We start from the raw sequence: 24,281 nt of genomic DNA on the forward strand, positions 1-24,281 counted from the left end.
ACAGTCAAGCCCAGGACGGTGGTGCTGTGAGGCAGTGCTAGCTGCTGCAGCTCTCCACAATGTTTACAACATCAAGTTGAACCAACCAACGTTGTAAACAAGTAGAGCTGAAACAATCAGTTACTGAGTTGAAGTAAAGTCAGCAGCTGTTAGAACATGAACATATCCATTACATGGGCTGGACGCCCTCATAGATAATGACTTACTGTATGTTGTACACAGTTTTACTTCTGTCACATTTTGCAGGACATTCACTTGCAGAATACGTCGTCAGCCTTCAGGCGTGTGTTCTGACTATCGCCCACATCCTGTTCACATTTCATACTAAGTATATGTGCAGAGACGGCGGCTACACTGATGGTGTTTGTGGGGCTTTTACGACCATATAGCTCAAAGTGTGTGCGGCCTGGAGTGAGACAGGAAGTGAAAATGCAAACAATGATTCTCCTGGTTCTGATATCTTTGTTCAGGTTGACGTCACTGACAGCTGACGATACCTGTGCTGTGCAGGTAAGAGGATTGTAAAAGAGGCTAACAGGTGAGTGCTACACAGTAACCACACGTACCTGTGCATGTGATCACCATGCTGATATATGCAAACCAAAGACTAAAAATGTCCCAGATGACAACGAGGCTTCTTTCACACTGGCCAAATGAAACAGAGTTGTGACATCACTGTGATGTCATCACCCTTTTTTAGTAAATGTTTGGTTTCTAAGGTAATCAGGAATAAATGTGAGTCAGTGCTGTAGTCCAGATCAGCTCTGCTGCTCTGATTGGACTGAACTAATCGTGGGCAGCGCTGGGCGTCCTCTGGCTACCATGGTCACCTGGTTAGTGTTGTGCTTGACCAACGCCTGTGTCTGATGACCGTTTTCATCCGGTCACATCTGTCACAGCTGGTTGGAGACACAGGTGCACTTTAATCATAGAGTGATAGAGAGTGTGTAGAACATGCATGTGTGTAGATGCACAAACACGTGCAGGTGAACACCGTCGTCCTCACCTGGTTGAGCATCAGCACATGCGCACACTGAGCTGATGTCACCAGACAGAGGCGACACAAGCGCGAGCGTGAAGCCCGAGTGTAAACAAAAGCTCTGCCCTCACGTACATGACGTCACATTGTACTGAGCAGGCAACAGTGACGTGTTTCCTGTTTCACGGTGAAACAGGAGACGGAGTGGAGCTGTGGGAGGCGTCGTGGGTGATGTACAGAGAGCTTCAGTGTTGTCTGCAGATAATATCGCCTGGAAATAACTTCCGTTTGAGTGAACGATGGCGCGAGCGAGTGTGATGACGTCACGCCGCAGAGGCTGAGGACCGGGAGGGTGAGCTAGCAGCTGCGACAGCATCCCCGCGTGAGACACACGGTAACATCATACGTGTGCGCGTGAGTGGGTAAACGGGCAGCTCGCGGTGTCTCGGTAGAGGATCTGGTGCAGGTGCACGAGCACACGCGCGACCGCGTCCTTCGCGAAACCACTGTCTGCAGTCACAAGGTCGCGAGGAGAGCGGATGTGGTGTGGGGGGCTCCACGCGCGGTCACTGGGGTAGCTAGTGGAGGCCTCCTGTCCCAGCGCGCGCTCACACACGCACGCAGCGTGGACGTGTTTGCTGTAGCTCTCAGAAATGTGGAACAAAGTGTGTTAATGCGTGAAACCTGAGGATCCTCTGTGTTCTCATAGACACCGTGCGTCTGTCTCCTGCAGGCCCACAGACGCAGTAAGGATGGACTCCATGTCTCTGATGAGCGGCAGCAGGAAGCCCCTGTTCCTCACAGCCTCCTCCTCCCACCACGTCCAGGCCCCCCTGCTGTCCAAAGGCCTGAAGAACGGAGCTGCAGATCCAGGAAGCTGGTGCGTGTCTGCTCAGCCCACTGTGGCCATTCTGGGATCAGGTGACTTCTCCAAGTGCCTGACCATTCGCCTGCTGCGCTGCGGCTTCCATGTGGTGGTGGGCAGCCGCCATCCCAAACTGGCAGCCCACTCATTTCCACATGTGGTGGATGTAACGCACCATGAAGATGCTGTGGGGAAGGCTAACGTTGTATTCCTGGCAATCCGCCGTGAGCACTATTCTGTTGTGTGGGACCTCAAACACCTACTGGAAGGTATGTCACACACACCATCACACACACACTGGACACAGTGGTGGATTTTCTCATCCCAGCACACGTCTGCATGCAGGTCGAACTACTGACCTTCCAAAGGTTTTGATTTGAGCCGTGTCTGTGAGACTGGAGGAAACGCAGGGGCAGTGTCCCCAGGTCAGACGTCTGGGTCATCAGTGTTGGTGACCCGACTGCTGTGCTTGTGTTTGTTCTGCAGAGAAGATCCTGGTGGATGTGAGTAACAATAAGCGAGCAAACCAGTATCCAGAGTCCAACGCTGAGTATCTGGCGTCACTGCTGCCAGACTCTATCGTGGTCAAAGGCTTCAACGTCATCTCCGCCTGGGCCATGCAGCAGAGCTACCCTAAGGATGCCAGCACACAGGTGCAGTAACCCGGCCACACGTGTTGATGTCCATGTCTACAGCGTGTCTTTGTGCTGTCGTGTCCCCGAGCTCTGCTGGAGCTCTCCTCCTGTTTAAAAAACAAAGTTTGGACTGTTGCTAAAAGGCTCGCCCCCCAGGGGTTTGTCTGTAGTATTGTAGGGTCTTTACCTTAAAATACCACAGCCTCAACTGAGAGATCAGCCACGTGCACATGAATCTGACTTTGTGATACTTTGTATGTGAGGCAGAGAGTTTAAAGCTGTTGATGACACTGAGTCAGTGAAGAAATACGAGTACGTGCTTCCTTTAGGTGGCAGCGTTCTCAATGACCTTAAAGCACACAGAACGGCTTCAATTCAACTTTATTTATACAGCAGCAGACCACAACAACATAATGTGAGGTCGACCCTACAATAATACATACAGAGAAAAACCCAACAATCATGTGACCCCCTGTGAGCAGCACTTTGGTGACAGTGGGAAGGAAAAACTCCCTTTAACAGGAAGAAACCTCCAGCAGAAGCAGGCTCAGGGGGACAAAGACATGCTGGGGGAGATATCCAGAGATGAATAAGAAGCATGGGTGCAGAGAGGTCTGTAACAGGTATCTCAGTGTCTCGCTCTTCAGTCTTACTGATGCTGCTGAGATGGACTCATAAAGGTCCAAACAGGAGGACGCCAACGCCTCTGAACCGGCCCGTCGTCTCTAACCCGCCCTCATGTTTCTCCAGCAGGTGTTCATCTGCAGCGACTCAGTGGAGGCCAGGCAGCAGATCATGGAGTTAGCCCGGCAGCTCAACTTCCAGCCGGTGGACATGGGCACCCTGTCTTCTTCCCGTGATATTGAGAACATGCCTATCCAGTTATTCCCTGGCTGGAAGGGCCCTGTTCTTGCTGCCGTGGCCCTCTCCATCTTCTTTTTTTCTTACTCGTTTATTCGAGATATAATCCACCCATATATGAAATACAAGCAGAGTGACTTTTACAAGATCCCCATAGAGATAGTGAACCGGACACTACCTGCCGTCGCCATCACTCTCTTGGCCCTGGTGTACCTTGCAGGACAGTTAGCAGCTGCCCACCAGCTCTACTACGGCACCAAGTACAAGCATTTCCCCCACTGGCTGGAAAACTGGCTGCAGAGCCGCAAACAGCTGGGCCTCCTCGGGTTTTTCCTGGCTGCTGTTCATGTGCTCTACAGTGTGTGCCTGCCTCTGAGAAGGTCTGAGAGATACCTGCTGCTCAACACTGCTTACCAACAGGTCAGTGAAACAGCTGTTTGTATGGGCTCAAAATATGGTCATAAATATTTTGTACTTGTAAATCGGTTTTGTACTTACAAATCAGGATTTGTATGTGTAAAAAAAGTTTGTGTGTGTGTAAAAAAGATTTGTGTGTGTAAAAAAGATTTGTGTGTGTGTAAAAAAGATTTGTATGTGTAAAAAAAATTTGTGTGTGCGTAAAAAAGATTTGTATGTGTAAAAAAGATTTGTGCGTGAGTAAAAAAGATTTGTGTGTGGACTTAGCCAAAAAAAAACGCTGCAAGTTACAAGTACGAATTTTGACCCTATTTTTCTTCCTTTCATCTGATTGGTCAATGTCATGTCAATCACAAATGTAACAATCCAATCAGAGAACAGATGGGTTTGGCTGTCGGAGGGGCGCTTTTTTGAACTGCAGGTCCTTGAAGGGTGATACAGGTTGAAGCTGGAGGATCTCTATATAAATATCCGATAGCAGCTAGGTCCCCTAACTTTCAGCAGCTGTTGAAAGGATAAAGTTGTGCTATATCAGTGGTTAGAAACACCATTATTACTTTAGGATTAGTTTAACACAAAGTCAGGGCTGACCCGGGACCATTGCTGTGAGTCACAGTGCGCAGCATAAAAGTCCTTTCACATCTGAGGCAGGATGTGCTGCTAATGCTAACTGCTAACTAAAAGCAAAGGATCCAGAATTTGTTGCTGGCTGCTGAGCTCTGTGGGTTTTTACAGCAGCTCTACCTGCACTAGATGCACCTGCTCCTTGTCTTTTCTATCTCTGACTTTATGTCCTCTACAAGAGTTTGTTTTTTTTGCTAGTTCTTCAAATGTTCAATAAAAACACGTATGCTAATTCATAACGAAGAAAGCTTTGTAATGAAGACTGTCATTTCCAAAACACTGCCCGCCCCCACCCCGCGGTCCGCAGCGCTGTTGAAAAGGCTGTGGAAGTCCCTGTATTAAACACGTAGACCTGTGACACAAAAATCACCAAACTCGGACGACCACAGACTGTTTTCCTTCGTGGTGATGAAGGAAAACGCTGGGTTGGCATGTAAAAGGGCATTTATTCCCTTCAAAGACCTGCAGTTCAAAAAAAGCGCCCCTCCGACAGCCAAACCCATCTGCTTTCTGATTGGATTGTTACATTTGTGATTGACATGACATTGACCAATCAGATGAAAGGAAGAAAAATAGGGTCAAAATTCGTACTTGTAACTTGCAGCGTTTTTTTTGGCTAAGTCCACACACAAATCTTTTTTACTCACGCACAAATCTTTTTTACACATACAAATCTTTTTTACACACACACAAATTTTTTTTACACATACAAATCTTTTTTTACGCACACACAAATCTTTTTTACACACGCACAAATCTTTTTTACACATACAAATCTTTTTTTACGCACACACAAATCTTTTTTACACACGCACAAATCTTTTTTACACATACAAATCTTTTTTACACATACAAATCTTTTTTACACACACACAAATTTTTTTTACACATACAAATCTTTTTTTACGCACACACAAATCTTTTTTACACACGCACAAATCTTTTTTACACATACAAATCTTTTTTTACGCACACACAAATCTTTTTTACACACACACAAATCTTTTTTACACATACAAATCTTTTTTACGCACACACAAATTTTTTTTACACATACAAATCTTTTTTACGCACACACAATTTTTTTATACACATACAAATCTTTTTTACACACACACAAATTTTTTTTACACATACAAATCTTTTTTACACACACAAATTTTTTTTACACATACAAATCCTGATTTACAAGTACAAAACCGATTTACAAGTACAAAATATTTATGACCACATTTTGAGCCCATATGTTTGCACATCTTTACAATCAGCGTTATGAGTCCAGCTCAGTGCTGTTTCTAATGATCACTTTGATTTTAATCGTTACATATTAGCAAGAGAACTGGAACACCAAAGGTTTTCCCTTCAAATATCCAGAAATGTTACAGGTCAGCAGAACTGTCATCCTGAGCTACAGCCAGCATTCACACAAGCTTCTTCTACGTGCGTCCTGTCTAACATTCACACTTCTTCTATGTGCTTCCTGTCTAACATTCACACAAGCTTCTTCTGCGTGCTTCCTGTCTAACATTCACACTTCTTCTACGTGCTTCCTGTCTAACATTCACACTTCTTCTGCGTGCTTCCTGCCTAACATTCACACTTCTTCTACGTGCTTCCTGTCTAACATTCACACTTCTTCTACGTGCGTCCTGTCTAACATTCACACTTCTTCTACGTGCATCCTGTCTAACATTCACACTTCTCCAACCTGCTTCCTGTCTAACATTCACACTTCGTCTGCGTGCTTCCTGTCTAACATTCACACTTCTTCTACCTGCTTCCTGTCTAACATTCACACTTCTTCTACGTGCTTCCTGTCTAACATTCACACTTCTTCTACGTGCATCCTGTCTAACATTCACACTTCTCCAACCTGCTTCCTGTCTAACATTCACACTTCGTCTGCGTGCTTCCTGTCTAACATTCACACTTCTTCTACCTGCTTCCTGTCTAACATTCACACTTCTCCTACCTGCTTCCTGTCTAACATTCACACTTCTCCTACCTGCTTCCTGTCTAACATTCACACTTCGTCTACGTGCGTCCTGTCTAACATTCACACTTCGTCTACGTGCTTCCTGTTTAACATTCACACTTCTTCTACGTGCTTCCTGTCTAACATTCACACTTCTTCTACGTGCTTCCTGTCCAACATTCACACTTCTTCTACGTGCGTCCTGTCTAACATTCACACTCCCATGGAGGCATCATAGGGGGTAGCATCTTGCCCAAGGATATTAGGCAGACGGGGATTGAACCACCAACCTTCCTGCTCCTGAGCTACAGCCAGCCTGATTTTAACTTCTGTTTGTGTCACAGTAGAGACGTGTTCACGTCAGCATTGTCTAACATCTGTGTTAGACACATGAGGAGCGATGGGAGGCTCGTGGAGTAAACAGAAACGTTGTAATCTGATTGGCTGCAGCGGTAGGGCTTCCTCCTGATGAACTGTAATCACTGTGACGGGCTCGTGTTCTCATGTGACGGCAGGTCCACTCGAACATGGAAAGCACGTGGAACGAGGAAGAGGTGTGGAGGGTGGAGATGTATGTTTCCTTTGGCATCATGAGTCTGGGGCTGCTGTCTCTGCTGGCTGTCACCTCCATCCCGTCTGTCCACAGCACGCTCAACTGGAGGGAATTCGGCTTCATACAGGTACCCACAGAGTCCACCAGCCCGTCGTGTCACGTGCCTCAGAGAGTATTCTGAGTCCAGTCTAGTCTATATGCATGATCAGTAGTGTGTAATGGCGGCTTGTGACGAGTGTACCTGAAACCAGCTTAGCTGCTGTGAACTCTGAGGTTGTGCCGTCACTCCCAGCTCTCCTGCTGTGAACACTTGGGGAAACGTCCTGTGACCGAGACGCTCGGCGCTCTCTTAGACAGTCACATGACAGACTACATACGTGTAAACATGTTCTGCTGTAGTCTCGATGTTAGGGGCGTGTCTAATGTGAGTCACTGTTGTGCTGTTATCTGATCCAAAGCCTGTGTCTGACAGTGTTCCTGTCTTTGCTGCAGTCTACTCTGGGGTACATCGCCCTGCTCATCGCCACCTTCCACGGGCTGCTGTTTGGCTGGAAACGCGCCTTTGAGGAGGAGGCCTACCGCTTCTACCTGCCCCCCAGCTTCGTCGTGGCCCTGGCGCTCCCGGTGTGCGTCGTCGTCGGGAAGCTGCTGATCCTGCTCCCCTGTGTTGCCCGCAAGCTCCACCAGATCCGCAGGGGTCAGGACAGCAGTGAGATGAGGGGCAAGCGCATGGAGCCGGTGGGCTCGGCGGCCCACGTTTCCCCTGAGAGGGTCACCATCATGTGATCTGTCTGTTTGTAGCTACAGGTGAGGAGCCACTGTAGTGATTCTCACTGAGGGACTGTGTGTGAGGACAGCTTCATGCTGTGGACCTGTTGCTGTATCCGCTTATTTATATTGTTCAACGATGCTGCTTCGTATTATTGTGTGTTTCATCAGATCATCACGTCCCTGCTTTGAGTCGCTGCTTTAACTGAAACTGCAGTTTGTACAGGTCCAGCTCCATGTTGGAGGACAGCTGCAGTCTCCTCACTGTAACGCTGCACACCTGCGTTTACCTGTGTGTGTCTCTGCAGTGCGATCTGAGGCCGTCATTAACACATGTTTTCCTTACAGATGTGGTAGAAGTGTGTAACATTTGTGTGTCTGTGAAACGTGTTCCTGTGACGCTCATGTGACACAGCTTCACACTGAGTGTTAGTTTGTAGTATTTAGTTGTATTTTTACAGTGAATGAACAGCTGGTGTCTAATCTGCTGTTAAATGAGCAGCAGCGCCCTCTGCTGTCCAAATGCAGGCAGGATTCAGGAATCATTCTTCTCTGTATATTTATTCAGTTTGTGAGCTTTAAGAGATCTACAGCAGCTGGATTAGACGCCGGGTGGTGATGGAGGACAGGAACGGCAGACCCGAGCTCGATGACAACGTCAGAGTACAAATAAACTTTATCATGAACAAGTCTGAGTTTGGTCATTTTCATTAGAATCTTGTTGTTTCTGCGCACAGCTGCAAATCATTACGAGGCTCAACAAAAACCTCTGAAAACATTAAGACGACAACTCTGACAGTGGGTAACCTCCTCACACACTGCACGTTTGTGTGTGGGGGGGGCGGGGGTGGATTGGTAAATAAGGAGAAAAGAAACCTGTGATTGGCCGTTCAGTCCAGGGCTCCGGCCCACCTCAGCCCCCCCTCCGTACGCTGACGTGAACAAATCTGATGCAGTTTTTGGTTAAATACGAACACAGTGACGGCAGCAGTGCTGCCACGTGTCACAGAGGACCATGTGTTTAGTGTTGCTACACAATATTTGAACTGTAAACAAACACTGTTTTGCACTACTTGAACACTAAGTGTCCTCCCATGAGACGCAGCAGCGGCCACAGTTTGGTGGAGTCTGTGGAGGCCGAGCCTCCGACCAGCTGCTGCCCTCTAATGATGTGAACAGCAGACAAACGTGGCATAAAAAAGACTTTTAATGAAACCATCACACCCAAATATCACGTTTCACACACGACGATTCACAACACATTTAAGAAACATTTGGAAACAGATGCATCAGGACGTCTGGGAGGAAACAGCGTCCTGGTCCCACAGGACGAGCTGACACACAAACAGCTGAAAGGAGAATAAACCAGCTTAATGCTACAACCGGAGGACTCTGCACACTTATTATTATTGCACAGTAAAAACATGATGTAGTCACAGACGCAGCGTTTCATGTGCGTCTCAAAGGCACTTCCGTGGTTCCCTCAGCTTTGACCTGGCCGAGCGCACAGTGCTCGTTTCCTGAAGCTGAACATATTCAAACGCACAGCTGTCCACACCCGTGCGCAGCTTCGGAGATCAAATCAGGTCTGTGGCTGCAGCTGCTCCAGGGACGACAGCAGCTCCTGGGCGCTGGGTCTGCAGGGGGGCGTCCCGTTCCAGCAGCGGCTCAGCAGAGCCCGACACAGCCGCCCCGGCTCCGACCGGAACGCCCGGTGGTCGTGGACAGGAGGCCGCAGATTGTGAGCCACCACCGCGTAGATGACGTGCTCCCTGTCGCCGGTGTAGGGCGGCTCTCTGGTGAGAAGCTGCCACAGAGTGATGCCGAAAGAAAAGATGTCCGCTTTAGGAGTCACCCTCTCGCCTCGGAGCAGCTCTGGGGCTCTGTGCGTGTACGTGCCACCCACGAGTGGCTGGTGGCTCGCGGCGCTGACCTCACAGCCGGGGTCCAGTTTGAGAGAACAGCCGAAATCTGCGATTTTGCACACGTCCTCGCTGGTCAGCAGCACGTTAGCTGGTTTAATGTCCAGATGCACGACGCCGTGGGAGTGGAGAAACCTCAGGCCGTGAACGATGTCCGAGGAGTACCTGACGCACCTGTCCCGTCCCAGCGGCTCCGTGCCGCCGTAAATGACCTGCTGGAGGTTCCTTCTGCCCACGAACTCCATCAGAATTACCCCGATGCTGCCTTCATCTCCACGCTGTGGCGGGACGCAGGTGGTGGCGGCTATTACGCGCACTATGTTGGCGTGGCGCAGGTGCGCCGCGTTCAGCTCGGCCCAGAAGCTCTGCTGGGACGCCAGCTTGTTCTTGGTGGACCTGTTGACCTTCTTCACCGCCACGGTCTCTCCGAAGTACTCCGCCTGGTAGACCGAGCCGAAGCCTCCCGAGCCCACGGGCTGCACGGAGCGCAGCTGCTTCCAGTGGATAACCGAGGACCAAAGCCGAGTGGCGACTCTGCCATGGAGCCGCTGAGCGGGCACTTGTAAGGTGGAGCCGTGCTTGGTCAGCGGGCTGCTGCAGGGCCCCGTGTCCAGAGAGGGGCAGAAGTCTTTGGGCAGCAGGCGGGTCAGCGGGATGGGAGACGGCATGGCGCGCTGTGCACCATACTGGTCTGCAAGCCGAACAGCTACTCTGCGCTCAGCTGAGGCTTTTACGCGCTCCGCACTGCCGCCTACTGTTCTGGAGGATGTAATGCTTCTGTTTGGGGTCACTGAGTTCATGCCGATGGTTCAACTCAGTTTACTCTGTACAACAGAGCAGAGGCGGGTAACAGGACGGCTCTGTGTGAACAACATCTGGGATAGTGAGCACAATAACATCTACGGTCATATACACGTCCCGGCGAGCCGTGAGAGCTGCTAACGTGTGCGCAGTGTTTAAAGCTGCGCATGGGGAGCTCTCCCTGAACGGTCAGGGTGGACTGAGTGTGAGGCTGGGGGAGGGTGCTCCACCGAGGAGCTCACAGCCTGTCTGTTTCACTCTCTCTGACGTTTCCAGCACGCAAAAACAGATGCTCACTTTAACAGCCTGCTCACTGGTAACAAAGGGAAACACGGAACTGTACATTACTGTGTTTTAATGCAAGCTACTGGAACCAGTCTGATGGGAGCTTCAGTGTACAAGGTTTCACTTTCATAGGTCAGAGAGATTTTTCATGTTGTAAGGAAGCGTAACGCACCAAAAGTTCATTCTGTTCATCTGGATGCTGAAGACGTCATCATCAGGTGACGTCTTCAGTCTCAGCTGCAGGTCTCAATCTTATAAACAGGACATTTGCATAATGACTGAAACCAGCAGCACTGAAGGAACAATGGGCTGGGAGGTCAGTTCATCATGATTATGCAAATTCTCATGATCACTGATCAACAACCGCTGATTAAGACCTGTTTGTAAGGCTGGGGACACCTGCAGTCTGTGTGTCAGTAACACACAGTAACAGTGTTACTGTGTGTTACAGTAACACACAGTAACAGTGTTACTGTGTGTTACAGTAACACAGTAACACAGTAACACACAGTAACACTGTAACACACAGTAACACAGTTATTGTGTGTTACTGTGTTACCGTGTGTTACTGTGTGTTACTGTGTTACTGTGTTACTGTAACACACAGTAACACTGTTACTGTGTGTTACTGTGTGTTACTGTGTTACAGTAACACACAGTAACACTGTTACTGTGTGTTACTGTGTGTTACTGTGTTACAGTAACACACAGTAACACTGTTACTGTGTGTTACTGTGTGTTACTGTGTTACTGTAACACACAGTAACACTGTTACTGTGTGTTACTGTGTGTTACTGTGTTACAGTAACACACAGTAACACTGTTACTGTGTGTTACTGTGTGTTACTGTGTTACAGTAACACAGTTCTCAGAGTGACAGGGTGAAAACAGACGAGCTGGATTCTTCTCTGTTTGATTTCTTTTATTACATTGAATAAAACATTGGAGTTGTCAACTGCAGCTCTTCTATTATAGCAGCAACATATGTGAATGAAATCAGGTTATTCTGCCAGGCAATAAATAATCTGCTTCTTTGGATGATGTCAAAGCTGCAGCGTTAACATTTACTTTACACAACCTATAAACACACACAGACAAGTGTGAGCTGTATATGTATTTGTGTGTTTAGGTGATACTTTGCCTATAAAAATACAACAGTAGTTTGTAAGATAAATGTCAAAGTTAAAAAAAAAGTAAAATATGAAGAACATTAAGAATTTGCAACGAGTCGATCGTCGTCACAGGATGCTGTTTTTAAACGTGGCTGGATGCAGCTCACTGCTATCAGCTTCCCAGCATCAGCGTAACCTCCCAACACAACTCAGTCTGTGGACGCTCACACGCAGGTGAGCGCGCGGGGGGTGGGGGGGAGGGGCTATATTAAAGGCAAAGACTACAAAAGTCACAGTACAAGAAAATATATGAAGCTATAAAGTACAACAAGGCACACACATGCCAACTGTTCAGCTACACGGGATACTTTGTACAAACGATACAGAGAGAGTAAGGAGGTCTGTAGCACCTTAAGGAGCTTTAGAAGATGTTAGCAGCTTGATCCAATACCAAAATATATTGCAGTGTTTTTTCATAACATTCAATAAAGTTCACTGGTACCATTGAAGCTTATAAAGAAGTTTGAATTGGTCTGTGCCTCTCATTGAAGAGCAGCTCCTGCCTCAGCACGTGCACGCACACACACACACACACACACACACACACACACTAAAATACTTGTAATCAGCTTCGATCCACTGTTATTGCTTCTCTGTCCAGTCCAGAAGAGTTTTACATCACAGGTGTAGCTGCAGCTTTCAGACAGAGACCACGAGGAGATCAAGTAACGGACCACACCGAGGTGTAAAAATGACAGAAGAGGACACACTCATGGAGTTACTGGACACGTCTTATTTTTGGAACATCTAAACACTCTGCGACACAGTGATAGTATTAAGTAGCTTCGTTTCAGCTTCACTACACTCTGACGTAAAGCAGCGTACAAACGGTCAAACGAGACCAATTAAACAAAGCTGTGAAGCAAGAGGCCTCAATGAGAGACACAGAGCAATTGTGCAAGTAAAGCAAAAATGACACTTTATAGGAAAAACACTGTCAAAAATTGTACCTGCAAAAATAAAACATTTATATTGTATTTACATGTTATTGTTCTCTAACAGAGCTAAATATAGAATCTATACATTTGTAATAAAAGACTCGATGCTGCAGGAAATAAACGCATCCCATTTACAAAAAGTGCTAATAAAAAAATAGCGGCTTGCTAACATCTCTTGTGAAACCACAAACATTCACAAGATCCAAAGAGCAAACTTCCATAAAGGCTGGGAACATTCAGAATTCCACGTTTCACACGACCTACAAAAATATGGTTTCCATTGGTGTTCGTCTCTGCTCACTCACAAAGGAGACTTTCTGTCATTATTCGCAGAGTTTTGGAGCTCAAAGAAGAAAAGTGAGGTAAATTATAACACTATTGGGTTATACAGGCCTCAGGCGAGTCACCACACGTGTGTGTGGAAACCTATGTGGTGGGAGGGAAGTGACGACTCAGTTTCTGTGAAATTCACATTTTCTGTAGAGTGTGCAGCCCAGCAGCTCTCCAAAGGGGATCAGGTGTCCAAACAGGTTCACTGGATGAAATAAGATTTGTTTGTGGCTGTCAGCCCCCTGCAGGGCATGGACACAGCTACACGGAGTCGAACCACACAAGAACGTGACGCTATCGCACTAAATCTGATCTATTCACCTTCAGGGCAGGTGTGGCTGACGCTCGTGGTGAAAGCAACAAACATGAAGCAGACTCGTCACTCTGTACTGTAACTGCAGATACCAGAGTTTAAAAAAGACCAAAATGAAAAACAACTCATATCCAGCTACAAGAAATATGAAACAACACATTTATACCTTCTCCACAGTGATGAGCATGAACCATCGTTACCTTGGAAACAGCAGTTTCAACAAGACTGGACGCTTGTTTAGGAGATTCTGTGTGGGGCGGGAACACTTCCCCATCTGTCAGTTTGCTGTGGCCCATCCACCAGACTGTGGTGACAGAGTAACATACGAGCTACGAGGTTTGGATATGTCAATTTAGTCAAGGGCACAAATACACAGGCTTTATTCAAACACACACTCCCCCATTAATCAGAAACATGTCCATGAAGAAGAAATCTTCATTCACATGAAAACACCTCAGAGAAACTCTGTCAAAGTGACGAGTGGTGACGTACCCCAACCCCACAGTGTTTCTCTGTCTACACATCACCACTCTAACTGGAACCAGTACGCCATGGCTGTACGGTGCTTCCCTCATACTGGACACAAACATGGAGCGCACTGCCAGCTATGTTCCACACCATCAATGCATTCATGCAGATGGAGAGAAAATATGTTCGTGAATCAACTCCATACTCAGTTATGTACAAAGGCCAAAACTCAGAAATCCAACCGAGACCATCGTCTTTGGGACTTCACGTCCAGGAAATGAAGATGAGCCTGTATGTCTGCAGATCTACAGTTTCAGTCAGACATGAATGATTCCTGAAGGAAATCAAGAATTACAGATGTTTACGCCCGGCCACTGAAGTCTGCCAGCAGCACGAGTTCATGCTGTCACAGAGTTACTGTTACAGTCCTACACCGTGATGCTTCAATGTGTGACTACAAGCTGGCACAAGGTGAGCTCTTATCCATTTGTCAAGATCTTTAAGCATCTTTCACTCCAAAGGTCAAGAGAAGCAACAGCTAACACGGACCACGATGCATCAGCTGTGTCTGATTTATATGAACACTTGTTGTTCAGCTGAGATCTGATGCTGTTCTGAACCCTGTCACGAGAACGAGCCGATTCAGGCACCTGAGGCAGAGCTGCCACTCACTGCTGCTTCTGACCGAGCATCAGCCACATCAGCCCGAAAGAATTTAAAGAAACCACATTTCAATAAAAAACAATCCAAAATCTTTAAAATTAAAGATCCAAAAACACTCAGTGTGTTAACATCTACCAATTTGACTTTCTTTGTCCAGGATTTGAGGTTTCTAAATGAAAAGCACTGTGTGGATGTGACATCTGTGACGTCAAGGACCAGAGCTGTGAATCCTTGAACGGTCATACGGGAGCAGAACTGTTTCAGTCTAACATGCTGTACACATTCTCACCTCAGAGGCAGGTTTCAGGACTAACTGTCAAAGAACTGGTTTCATCTGTAAAGACCAAATAAGCACTGCAGTAAAATGTTTCCTTATAAACAGTATTTCAGTTATTTTCACACAGTCATAGTAAACACAGCTGTGTTGTTTTAGTGCTCAGATCTTCATAGATGCAGTCAGCAGAGACTAATGTCTGACCATCAAACTGATCTATGTGTCAGCTGTAGCTGTTTTAAAGGTTGTTCAGGGGATGCTGGGTCACAACACTGTGAAACGTTCCCTTCAAGTCACACTTTTACAGCCTTTTTAAAAATGGAACGACAGGATGTGACAAAGTAACCAGTAAAAACCAAAAAGCCTTCATGTCACAGTTGTGTTGTATCAGCAGCGTGTTTAGCTCTTTGTTCAGAGATCACATCAGCCTGTTTGCTTTGTTAACACTTTAAATGACTGGACCTTATTATTCGTAGGATATGAGGATGAACGTCAGTCAAAGGGAAAACAGAAGTTTGATGGTTCATCGATGGTAACATTTGACACTCCCAGCATTTCTGTGTTGGATACTCAACATGTGGTCTGATCTCTCTGTATGTCAGAATCATCAATCAGTCATGTTGTAGGGGTTAACATGTTCACCTACATATGAAACTGGTTTGACTGGGAGAAACCCAGTCTCTGGTGGTCAAACCTTGCACAGTGGCCGTCCCAGATAAATGGAAAGGTTGTATGAGGCGGTGGGTGCCAAATGAAACGTGGGTCCATCTGCCGTGGCCCCTGAAAGAAGGAAGCAGCTGAAAATACTTGATGACATATCATCATGGTTTCGTTTTGCCTCCTCAGGTCTCAGATACCAGACCCTGAGGAAACATGGGTCACTTAAACCTCACAGCCTAGAGTCAGGTTAGTCTGCGCAAAAGACAACAGGAAGTTTATACAGTAGCAGCTGAAGGGACAGCATCCAGGAAGCTCCACTGGGGTACCACTGTCACTATGACCGATTATGAAACAGTTTTTCTACCACTCAATGATCTATTTTTGACCCCAACCCTCACGTACTCAGCAGCACAGACCCTGACAGAGAGGGCGGGCGACACGTGGATGGGACTGTGCCACTGTTGGTCATTTTCTGATAACTCATCCAAAACTCACTTTCTGGTGTTACTGGATCAGTATGGAAGCTGTGATCAGACCACAGGTTACAGGTAACCAATGCAGAAACTCTGGTAAGTCCAAAGGCCGACTTCTAAACACTGAGCAGGTTATGAGGTTTCCCAGTTATTCTAGATGTGCCTACAGAGTAGCAGTGACGTGATGAGTGACTGACTGATGATCTTGGTGTCAGGAGAACAGCTGATAACACTTACGACACAAAGTAACTGATGGATGTGCTTTCAGCAGCCAGAGGCACAAACGTTTGCTTTAAAGAAGAAGGAGGTGCTGCTGTGAACTGTAGCAACACTACATGATGAAGTTAAATGGAAACTTTGATGGACAACTGTAATACTGCTCCTCAGTGACTTTGTGTACAATAGTGTGAATGAACCACAACTTTAAAGGATCCATCAACAACATGTTTTTACTGTTCTGTCGACTTCCTGTCTGAGCTCTGAGCAAACTGTGCTCCAGTAAGACTGGACATGCTGCCCACCGTCCAATAGTGAGCTCAGGAACAGCTGAAACTACAGACAGTATAAAAGGTGGACACGATGTGACGGAGGGGCAGGTCTGACAGTGAAGCCGCGCGTTCATTGGCTAACAACTTGTGAATCACACGTCTTTAGCCAATGAGCATATCACAGATCATCCTTTTAAACACAATACTGTTATTTTTAATTCAATGCAACCTGAAATGAGTAACTGAGCATATAAAACCCAGCAGGAAGTCTTTACAGACGTCACGTGACAGAGATTCATGTTCTCCACGTCTACAGGACCAGAACCAACACGTTCTCACTCCCAAAGCGTAACATTTTACGCTAGGTGACAAATCGTCAACATATTACGTTTTCGGCTACCCACCACGTTCCTAAATGACGACCTCGGAAAAATTAGGAAATATGAGAACCATATGGACTCAATCTACACATGTTCGCTCTTTTTCTTCAAATAGCTTAGAAACACGCTATTTAACATCATTACAGTCCTGGTTAAGCTCAGGAAAAAGGTTATGGTTAGGGCTAGAGATACGGTTAGGTTTAGGGCTGGAATACAGGGCTGGAACGTCTATTACCGCGGGAGCGTCATTGCACTGGATTTCGGCCATAACCCGCCGCGTACCATAAGAACGCTGAAGGTCTCCTTTTGCGTTCCTCAGGAACGCCGCCGGACGTGACAAAACGTCGGCATGTTGCGCCTCGGGAGTGAGAACGCGCTCCCAGAACACAGTTACAGTTCATTTCTATGGCACCTGTCAGGACGAACACCACACAGCGATGCCAGATCATAGAAACAGAAGTTCACCGAACACAAAGCTGAGTTTTTGAGCACAGATCGAGAGCTCAGAGGACGTTACTGCAAACACAACTCTCACCATCTGTTGGTCATTTAAGATGCAGGTTTAAGGCACTTCTGCGCTGGCTGCAGGTTTCAGACCTGGAGTCCATGTTTTATACTGCCTGTGGCTGAAACTGGGCAAGCCCACGCGCTGAGCACATGGTCTTACTACTGACAGTGCAAATGTGTGACACAGTAAAGCACCTGGCTGCTCACTCGAGTACAGTCGAAAAAGAAAAGTTCATTTCTACTTTAATTAGAAATAAACGAACCATCATGGCTCCTCCTGTTATACTTTGGCTCCTAAACAGAAACCCTCAAAACTACGGATGCTCTTAAATCTTATCACATATAACGATCTTTGAAGACCAGAAATCCAAAGTGCTGTATGAAGAACTAAACGCACGTGTAACAAAGTCAATCAAGTGTCTGAGTCGTAACACTTATCCTGTCAAATCATCTCAGTGTCAGCTCATGTTGTTATGCAAAGCAGCCCTTTAATGTTTGCATTAAGCTTATTGATGAGATACAGAGAGAATGGTTTGTTTCTTTGTGAGTCTGGCTGCTTCATATGGTAACCAGCATGCATGTCTCTGTAATCAAGGACAGATCAGGATTTTATTCATTTCTTCTTTAAACTGCCCAAGGCAACAAAAAAAAGACTCTAACAGAGAATAACTTACATTTGGCCCAAAACAAACCCTCATCGTTAGGAAGCTGACCTGGCTCTGTGCTGTCTCCTGTCAGGTATCATAAACGGACAGATGTGCCAATTTCTTCAGCCGTGGGTCACTTGCATCTTGTATGGCGTTTAATATGCAGCTCTACATGTGTGTCAGTGTTTGTGAGTGGCATGTGCCGGCTGTACTGGGGTCACTGGAAAGCTTGGTGGAAGCGGGGCAGTGTGGTTGGAGTGCTCAGGTTGGATATGAAGGAGGAGGAGAGCCCCTGAAGGGGACTCTCAGCAGCCTCTGAGCCCGTGGCAGCCTGAGAGGGCAGCTGAACTAGAGATGCTTGCTCTTCATTGGGTAGAAAAGCGACACCCTGCCCCCCACTGCCCCCTACCTGATTGTATGGAGGCCCATTGAGCGGCAGGAAGTTGAAAAGCTGTGAAAAATCCATTAGAGAGGAAGATAAGGCCAAAGAGTCGCCTGCAGGTGCTGCTACTGATGTGGACATTTTGGACATCTCCTCATTGGCTTCCTCCAGCACACCCACTTCAGGGACCAACTCAAGTTTGGAGGAGGAGAGTTGGGCTTCTTGGGCTTGAGAGGCAGAGGATGGCATACTGCTCTGCAGCTCCATCAGGTAGGTCTCCAGGTCTCCCTTAAGATTCTGCTCCCGCTCCTGTGAGGACACGGCGTATGAGGTAAAGTTGGAGCCCAGTGGGTACTTTAAAGAAAAGGGATGCGTGGGACTGGAGAAGGGCTCGGTGTCGAGGACGGGGCCTGGGTACACGTTCAGCTGGTGCAGTCTTGGCGTCAGCATTCCCGGGAGCTCCCCCTTCACGCTCCCAGACGCCAAGTCGTAGACGACGGGCTCCAGCGAATCGCCTGGCTCAGTTTTAACCCTCAGCAGTTCCCGAGCGTGGCTCTTTTTCATGTGACGCGTCAGATGGTCCTTCCTTCCAAAACGCTGGGCGCAGTACTGACAGAGGAAGTCTTTGCGTCCGGTGTGCACCACCATGTGCCGTCGCACGTCTTTACGGGTGTAAAACCGCCGCTCGCAATGCTCGCAACGATGTTTTTTCTCCTTGGTCCCACCGGAGGACTTGCCAGCATGTGTTTTGAGGTGTTCCAGAAGAACCCCAGTGCTGGGGAATGGCTGCAGGCACACTTGGCAGGTGAGGTCTCCACTGTTGGCAGCGTGGAGGGCAAGGTGGCGTTTGAAACCCAGCTTCGTGTTGTAGCTCTTGCCACACTCTTGACAAGTGAACGCCTCCTTGTGTGGATCGTGAGTATGTAGGTGATTCTTTAAGTGATCCTTACGGTGGAACATTTTCTCACAGTATGAACACTTGTGGTTTTTTTCTGGCGAGTGAGTTGCCATATGCCTTGGAACACAGACACATTCTATGAGCACTCACAATTGTTGCAATCATGTTTAAAGTAGGCATGCTTTACACATAAACACAACAAACTAGAATTCAACACATCAATCTGACCACTACACAACATTACGTTACCAAAAGTGCAAAGAGAAAGCAACATGTTGCAGCCTGTTATGTACTGCTGCTTGTCTGTACCGTAGCAGCTTGTATTTGGAGACGAAAGCCTTGGTGCATTCAGGGTGGGAGCAGCGGTAGGGTCTTTCTCCTGTGTGAGAGTATGAGTGCACCTTCAACTTCTCCAGACTGTTGAAAGCCTTCTGACACTCCTGACAAGGGAAATTCTTCTTCAGCTTGCCTTCTGCTCTCTTGCGCCTCCCCAGAGGTACTGCAAGCTTGGCTTTGTCCAGGACTTGGTCACGGTGGCCCTGGGTTCCCGTGGCCATGGCACCCTAAGGCTGACCAGCTACATGGACCGATGCACGGCGCCGGACTAGTGCTGATGTGATTATTCTGTCCAGTTTTATGTGTTCAGCACTGCCTGGACACAGGGGTCTGTGAGAGAGGGAGAGAGAGGGCAGAAATATCGTCAGAGCTTCAGTGTAGGACAAGGCTGTAACACGGCAGGAGCTCCAATAAAGACCTGCAGTGAAAATACATCAACATAGAAACGGGATAACTCCTGCAAATGATGTCAAACTGGTGACTAATAAGCACATTACACTCATCCTGCAAAATACTGGGGAAAGATGCACCCAGCTCTCAGCCTATGGCAGCTGGAATAGACTCCAGGCCCCAGTAAGCCTCAGCTGGATAATTGGACCCTCTTCCTGTCCCCCAAATCAGAAACCATGACCAGGTTAGATTGGTAGCCCCTTCTGAACTGAAAACATGGATGCAAATTGAATTTCTTTTGGATTTGCGCGTCTCAAATGTATACAATGGACTACTCGTGATAATTGGTTCATTTAAAATAACTGGTTTCCGTGTCCAAACCTTACTGCAAATATTTTCACTAAGGTTGAGGTAGATGTTAGGAAAGCCATTCCAGAAGCTGAATGTTGGCCCACTTTAGCTATTTAGAAATTCTGATGAGCCAATCGTCTCCAAGCTGCTGGTTTGAGGTGAAGCTGAAAATCTGTCTTTATTATTCCATCGTATGAGCTCAGTGCTCTTGGGTTTGAAAGCCTTACTTCTCCAAACATACGTCATCGTTGCGGCCAAATACCCCATTTTGCTTGTCCATATGGGGAACTGGAAATTTCAGCTCGGGCTGAAGACGGTGATTTTGGAGCACAAGCTTCTTTTTGTTGCCATGGAGATCCAAGATTTGAGCCTTGGTGGTTCCTGTGTTGTTCCTGAACTTCCCAACCAACTTCCTCTCATCTTAAAGTGATAGTTTGGGTCTTCTTCCAAACTTGGGCAAAGTGGTGACATACAGAATAATTCGCACTGATATAATATCGTTAGAATGGTGAAGATTTAGGAACATGCAGCTGTTTAGATCCAAGAGACCTTCCCAACACGTGTAATTCTTCTCCTTAGATGGTGACCGAGCTCTTTGGACAGTACTGGTCAGTCGAGTGCTTTATGCTGGCAAAGGGACACGACCTGTCACTTCATCACTAGCATCAAGTTCTGGGCCTGATGGGTTCTGTCGATGCAAATCCAAAACAAATTCAAACTTGTGCACTCAGTTCTTGCTTGTTAAAGCCATCAAAGACGTGTGCTGTACAATCATGTCTAAGTGCACAGAAACCTCTGAGCACAAAATCCTTTATTTAAATATTTTAGCAAAGAACCACCCAGTGGGCAGCCCTTTCATTGGCCACAGTGGCACCAGATGGCTGAGCTGGGATCAATAATTTAACTATAATTGGATCTAATAATTGTTTTATGTGGAAAAAACAACCAGTGGACCTGAAGCCTGGCAAAGTGGAAAACTGTCTCGTGGTTTGACTCATCTGAATTTTTAATTCTTTTGTGTCCTACGGGCTAAAGAGGAGTCAGACCATTGGTCTTTTTAACGAGTGCAGAGTTTAGCAGTCATGATGTGAAGGGGAATTAGTGACATGGCAAGAGGAACTTTCATACACGTCTTTTTCAGGGACAGCTTTGTTTGTTATACCAAGATAATCCAACTGGACCGTCTGTCAGACTTGTCTACCTGCAGTCCAGGTATTTAAAAACATATCAACAGCGAGCAGCAGCTGAAATCCTACGTTAGACAAAAATGGGCCAAGATTTCGATTTAATCACAGGTGATGTAACAAACAGGGCACATGGTCTTATCCAACCTTACAGGAATATATATGGATCGATCTAATAACACTAATAACGTGACACACATGCATGTGTACATTTAAAAGGATGTAACATAAAACAAAGATGTGGTTATTTTAGTTTATTTTCTTTAAACAGAGAAAGGTCTTATTTCTGTGTGCAGGCTCCAGCAGCTAAGCCCTGAACATGAAGCTCCTGCTGATGCTGTGAGGTGCACTGAATCCTTCAGGATCAGCAGCTAACACCGACAGCCCTTCTCTTTCTAACTACACAATCTCACACACCATCACTTCCCCAGTTAACCAACCTGCTGGAATCTACAAAAAAGAAATAAAATCTCCTTAGTGTGAAATGTTTAACTGTGTATTTCAAACTATTAAAACTATTAGTTGTACATTCTATTCAAATTCTATTCTAAATTAGTTTTCAAACACAGAGAAGAGTTGTTCAGTGCACACAAACAGATCATATCTTGCATTTTCATCCATTTTTGACCAAAGAAAAAATACAATTATTTTATGTCAAATTAAATTTTGCCTGATCTGCAAAGTAGTTCACGCAGCACAATAAAACCTTGACAATAAAAACATTGATAAATAAAGACACTGCATCACTCCTTGTACCTCTATAATTACTGTAAACACATTTAGCATTTTGTTTAACTTATGAGCTGAAAATATTCACTAAATGATTCCAAATAACTACACAGAAAATGCTCGGTTATTTTGTAATAATTAAGAATTAGCAGAAGAACTTTTAATGTTTATAAAAAAAACAAAAACCATAAGAAAACATCAAAAAAGGGAAAAAAGGACATTTTTATGTATAACTGTTTATTTTAGAGAAGTTACAAATGTATCTACTTAGTATCACTATTCTTTAGCAACATGATTAATTATTACCATGGTCACTACTTGTTCCTGTTTGGTAAAACTTTTAAGCTTTTATTCATGTTTTAGTGAAAGTGTGGAGAGATTCTTCTGTGTACAGAGTGCCTGAGTGTTCTGAAAGGTGCTTTTAAATAAAATGTATTATTATTATTATTCTTTAAGCAGCTCTTTGCTTTAATCTCTGAAGGTCTGAATGAATTTATACTCTTAGAATAATCTTTATTCTTAGAAGCAAAAGGAAACAGACCAAATGTGTCTCATTCCAACACAGAACTGTTCATCTGTAAATGAAAAACAAATGAAATCGTTTCAGTCTCATCAGAAACAATAAACCGCTTTAAACTTTGTACAGAAACAAGCAGAAAGTTACTTCTTGGCTGATTTTAGGATCCGGTTATATCCGTATTTAAATCCTCATAATTTCTCTAAACTTTAATCAGTTCCTAATCTGATGACTCGGGTTGGACAGCGGTGTCCTCTGCAGTCTCTTTAAGCAGCACGTCGGAACTACAAAGCGAGCGTGGGAGAAGCGTTCACGCAGACTTCGGCTTTAATGTATGTAAGACAGGTACAGACAGACTGGCTCCTGATTGGACAGCACCGAACAAGTCTGTGGAAGCTTCACGTTCACGGCACCGTAGCCTGACATGTGAGCGGCTGTGCACGGTGGAACAGCGACAGGCACACATTTCATTAACAGCCCACGAAGTGTGAACCTGCCACACAAATCACACTGAGCCACAGTAACTTTAGAGACACTACGCGACACGCTGGGTCGCTCGGCGCCGCCGCGTTAGTTCTCCCTCCATTTTCTACTTTATTGACAAGAAACGGAGCCGCTTGTTTTTGGACGCGAGCTTCTGTGTCACACTGTGATCAATAGCGCGGAGGGGAAACGCCATACAGTCCACGGCCGCGGACAAAATGTCAGTGCGGCCGCTGCACGCCTGTGTCGCCGCTACGGTTTGTGAGGAGATGCTTGAACCGACACGAATGTTGACACTGCGTGCGCTAAAGTGAGATCCACGGGGAGGAAAATGAACATTATTTGTCAGCGCGCCTGTTCGTGACGGGGCTCACGGCACTGCCATTGTTATTATATTAGAAAAATAAACCAAGTGTCCAACTTTGCTCAAGTATCCTTCACACCACTGCTTCGTGGGATCTTTAATATTCGTGAACACGCACCGTCACACTAATATCAGCAGTGACACCGCTGATTTGACATTTCTCAGTCCTTGTGCCCTGCCTTAGTTTTCTCTGTGGTCCAAAGCTGGGTACTGATTAACACTAACTTTTTCCCCAGCTCACCCCGCTCATAATTTAAATAACCCCGATATTTTAATTGAAGAACTGAGTAACCGTTTCCTTATTTTACACCAGACTTACCCCGGACGCTTTATCATCCTTTCTGTTGAGTTTTTCTTCACTTTCAACTATTTTCCGAATTTTTAATAATTTTTTTCTCATATTTTTTGCGAGACGCGGCGGGCCTGAAAATTGTTTGCTTTCTCCTCTTTCGAGCAGCCATTGTGTATGCGCTGCGATGCAACCGAACTTGGAGTTAGTCACACCCATTTAAAGTTCCGACAAGGCGCTTTTTGATTTGTGAAAGGCGCTGTCGTTTTCACTTTAGTGTCGCTTACATTGTCTTTAAATAAAACTCAAAAATTGGACTCGCCGTTAATCCCCGAAACTTCTTTTCGCTCCTGTTTTGCA

The 24,281-nt window shown here is 46.1% G+C and overlaps 3 protein-coding genes across 5 annotated transcripts; 1 reads left to right on the forward strand and 2 right to left on the reverse strand.

The window, feature by feature from the left end:
* Window positions 1-1,119: 1,119 nt before the first annotated feature.
* steap2 (STEAP family member 2, metalloreductase) lies at window positions 1,120-8,358 on the forward strand. 3 transcript variants are annotated; one of them, XM_006805147.3, is made up of 6 exons: window positions 1,120-1,373; window positions 1,713-2,113; window positions 2,331-2,497; window positions 3,233-3,760; window positions 6,872-7,036; window positions 7,402-8,358. In XM_006805147.3, exons 2-6 carry the CDS (start codon window positions 1,732-1,734, stop codon window positions 7,693-7,695), a joined length of 1,536 nt encoding a protein of 511 aa, XP_006805210.2. In that variant the 5' UTR covers window positions 1,120-1,373; window positions 1,713-1,731; the 3' UTR covers window positions 7,696-8,358. The 3 variants fall into 3 exon arrangements, with proteins under 3 accessions (XP_006805210.2, XP_006805211.2, XP_006805209.2); XM_006805148.3 differs by having other exon boundaries at window positions 1,120-1,331; XM_006805146.3 differs by having other exon boundaries at window positions 1,120-2,113.
* Window positions 8,359-8,755: 397 nt separating this feature from the next.
* Window positions 8,756-10,440, reverse strand: mos (MOS proto-oncogene, serine/threonine kinase). The gene has a single exon (XM_006805149.3). The coding sequence runs from the start codon at window positions 10,397-10,399 to the stop codon at window positions 9,260-9,262; it is 1,140 nt and encodes a 379-aa protein (XP_006805212.2). The 5' UTR covers window positions 10,400-10,440; the 3' UTR covers window positions 8,756-9,259.
* A 1,616-nt stretch (window positions 10,441-12,056) lies between these two features.
* On the reverse strand, window positions 12,057-24,085 carry plag1 (pleiomorphic adenoma gene 1). Its single transcript, XM_006805150.3, has 3 exons — window positions 23,952-24,085; window positions 19,588-19,944; window positions 12,057-19,395 (listed from the first exon to the last, which is right to left on the reverse strand). The coding sequence occupies exons 2-3, from the start codon at window positions 19,833-19,835 to the stop codon at window positions 18,216-18,218; spliced, it is 1,428 nt and encodes a 475-aa protein (XP_006805213.2). The 5' UTR covers window positions 19,836-19,944; window positions 23,952-24,085; the 3' UTR covers window positions 12,057-18,215.
* Window positions 24,086-24,281: the final 196 nt, after the last annotated feature.

The sequence above is a fragment of the Neolamprologus brichardi genome, chromosome 9 (assembly GCF_056152115.1).
Source record: "Neolamprologus brichardi isolate AB-2024 chromosome 9, ASM5615211v1, whole genome shotgun sequence".
Taxonomy (NCBI): Eukaryota; Metazoa; Chordata; class Actinopteri; order Cichliformes; family Cichlidae; genus Neolamprologus; species Neolamprologus brichardi.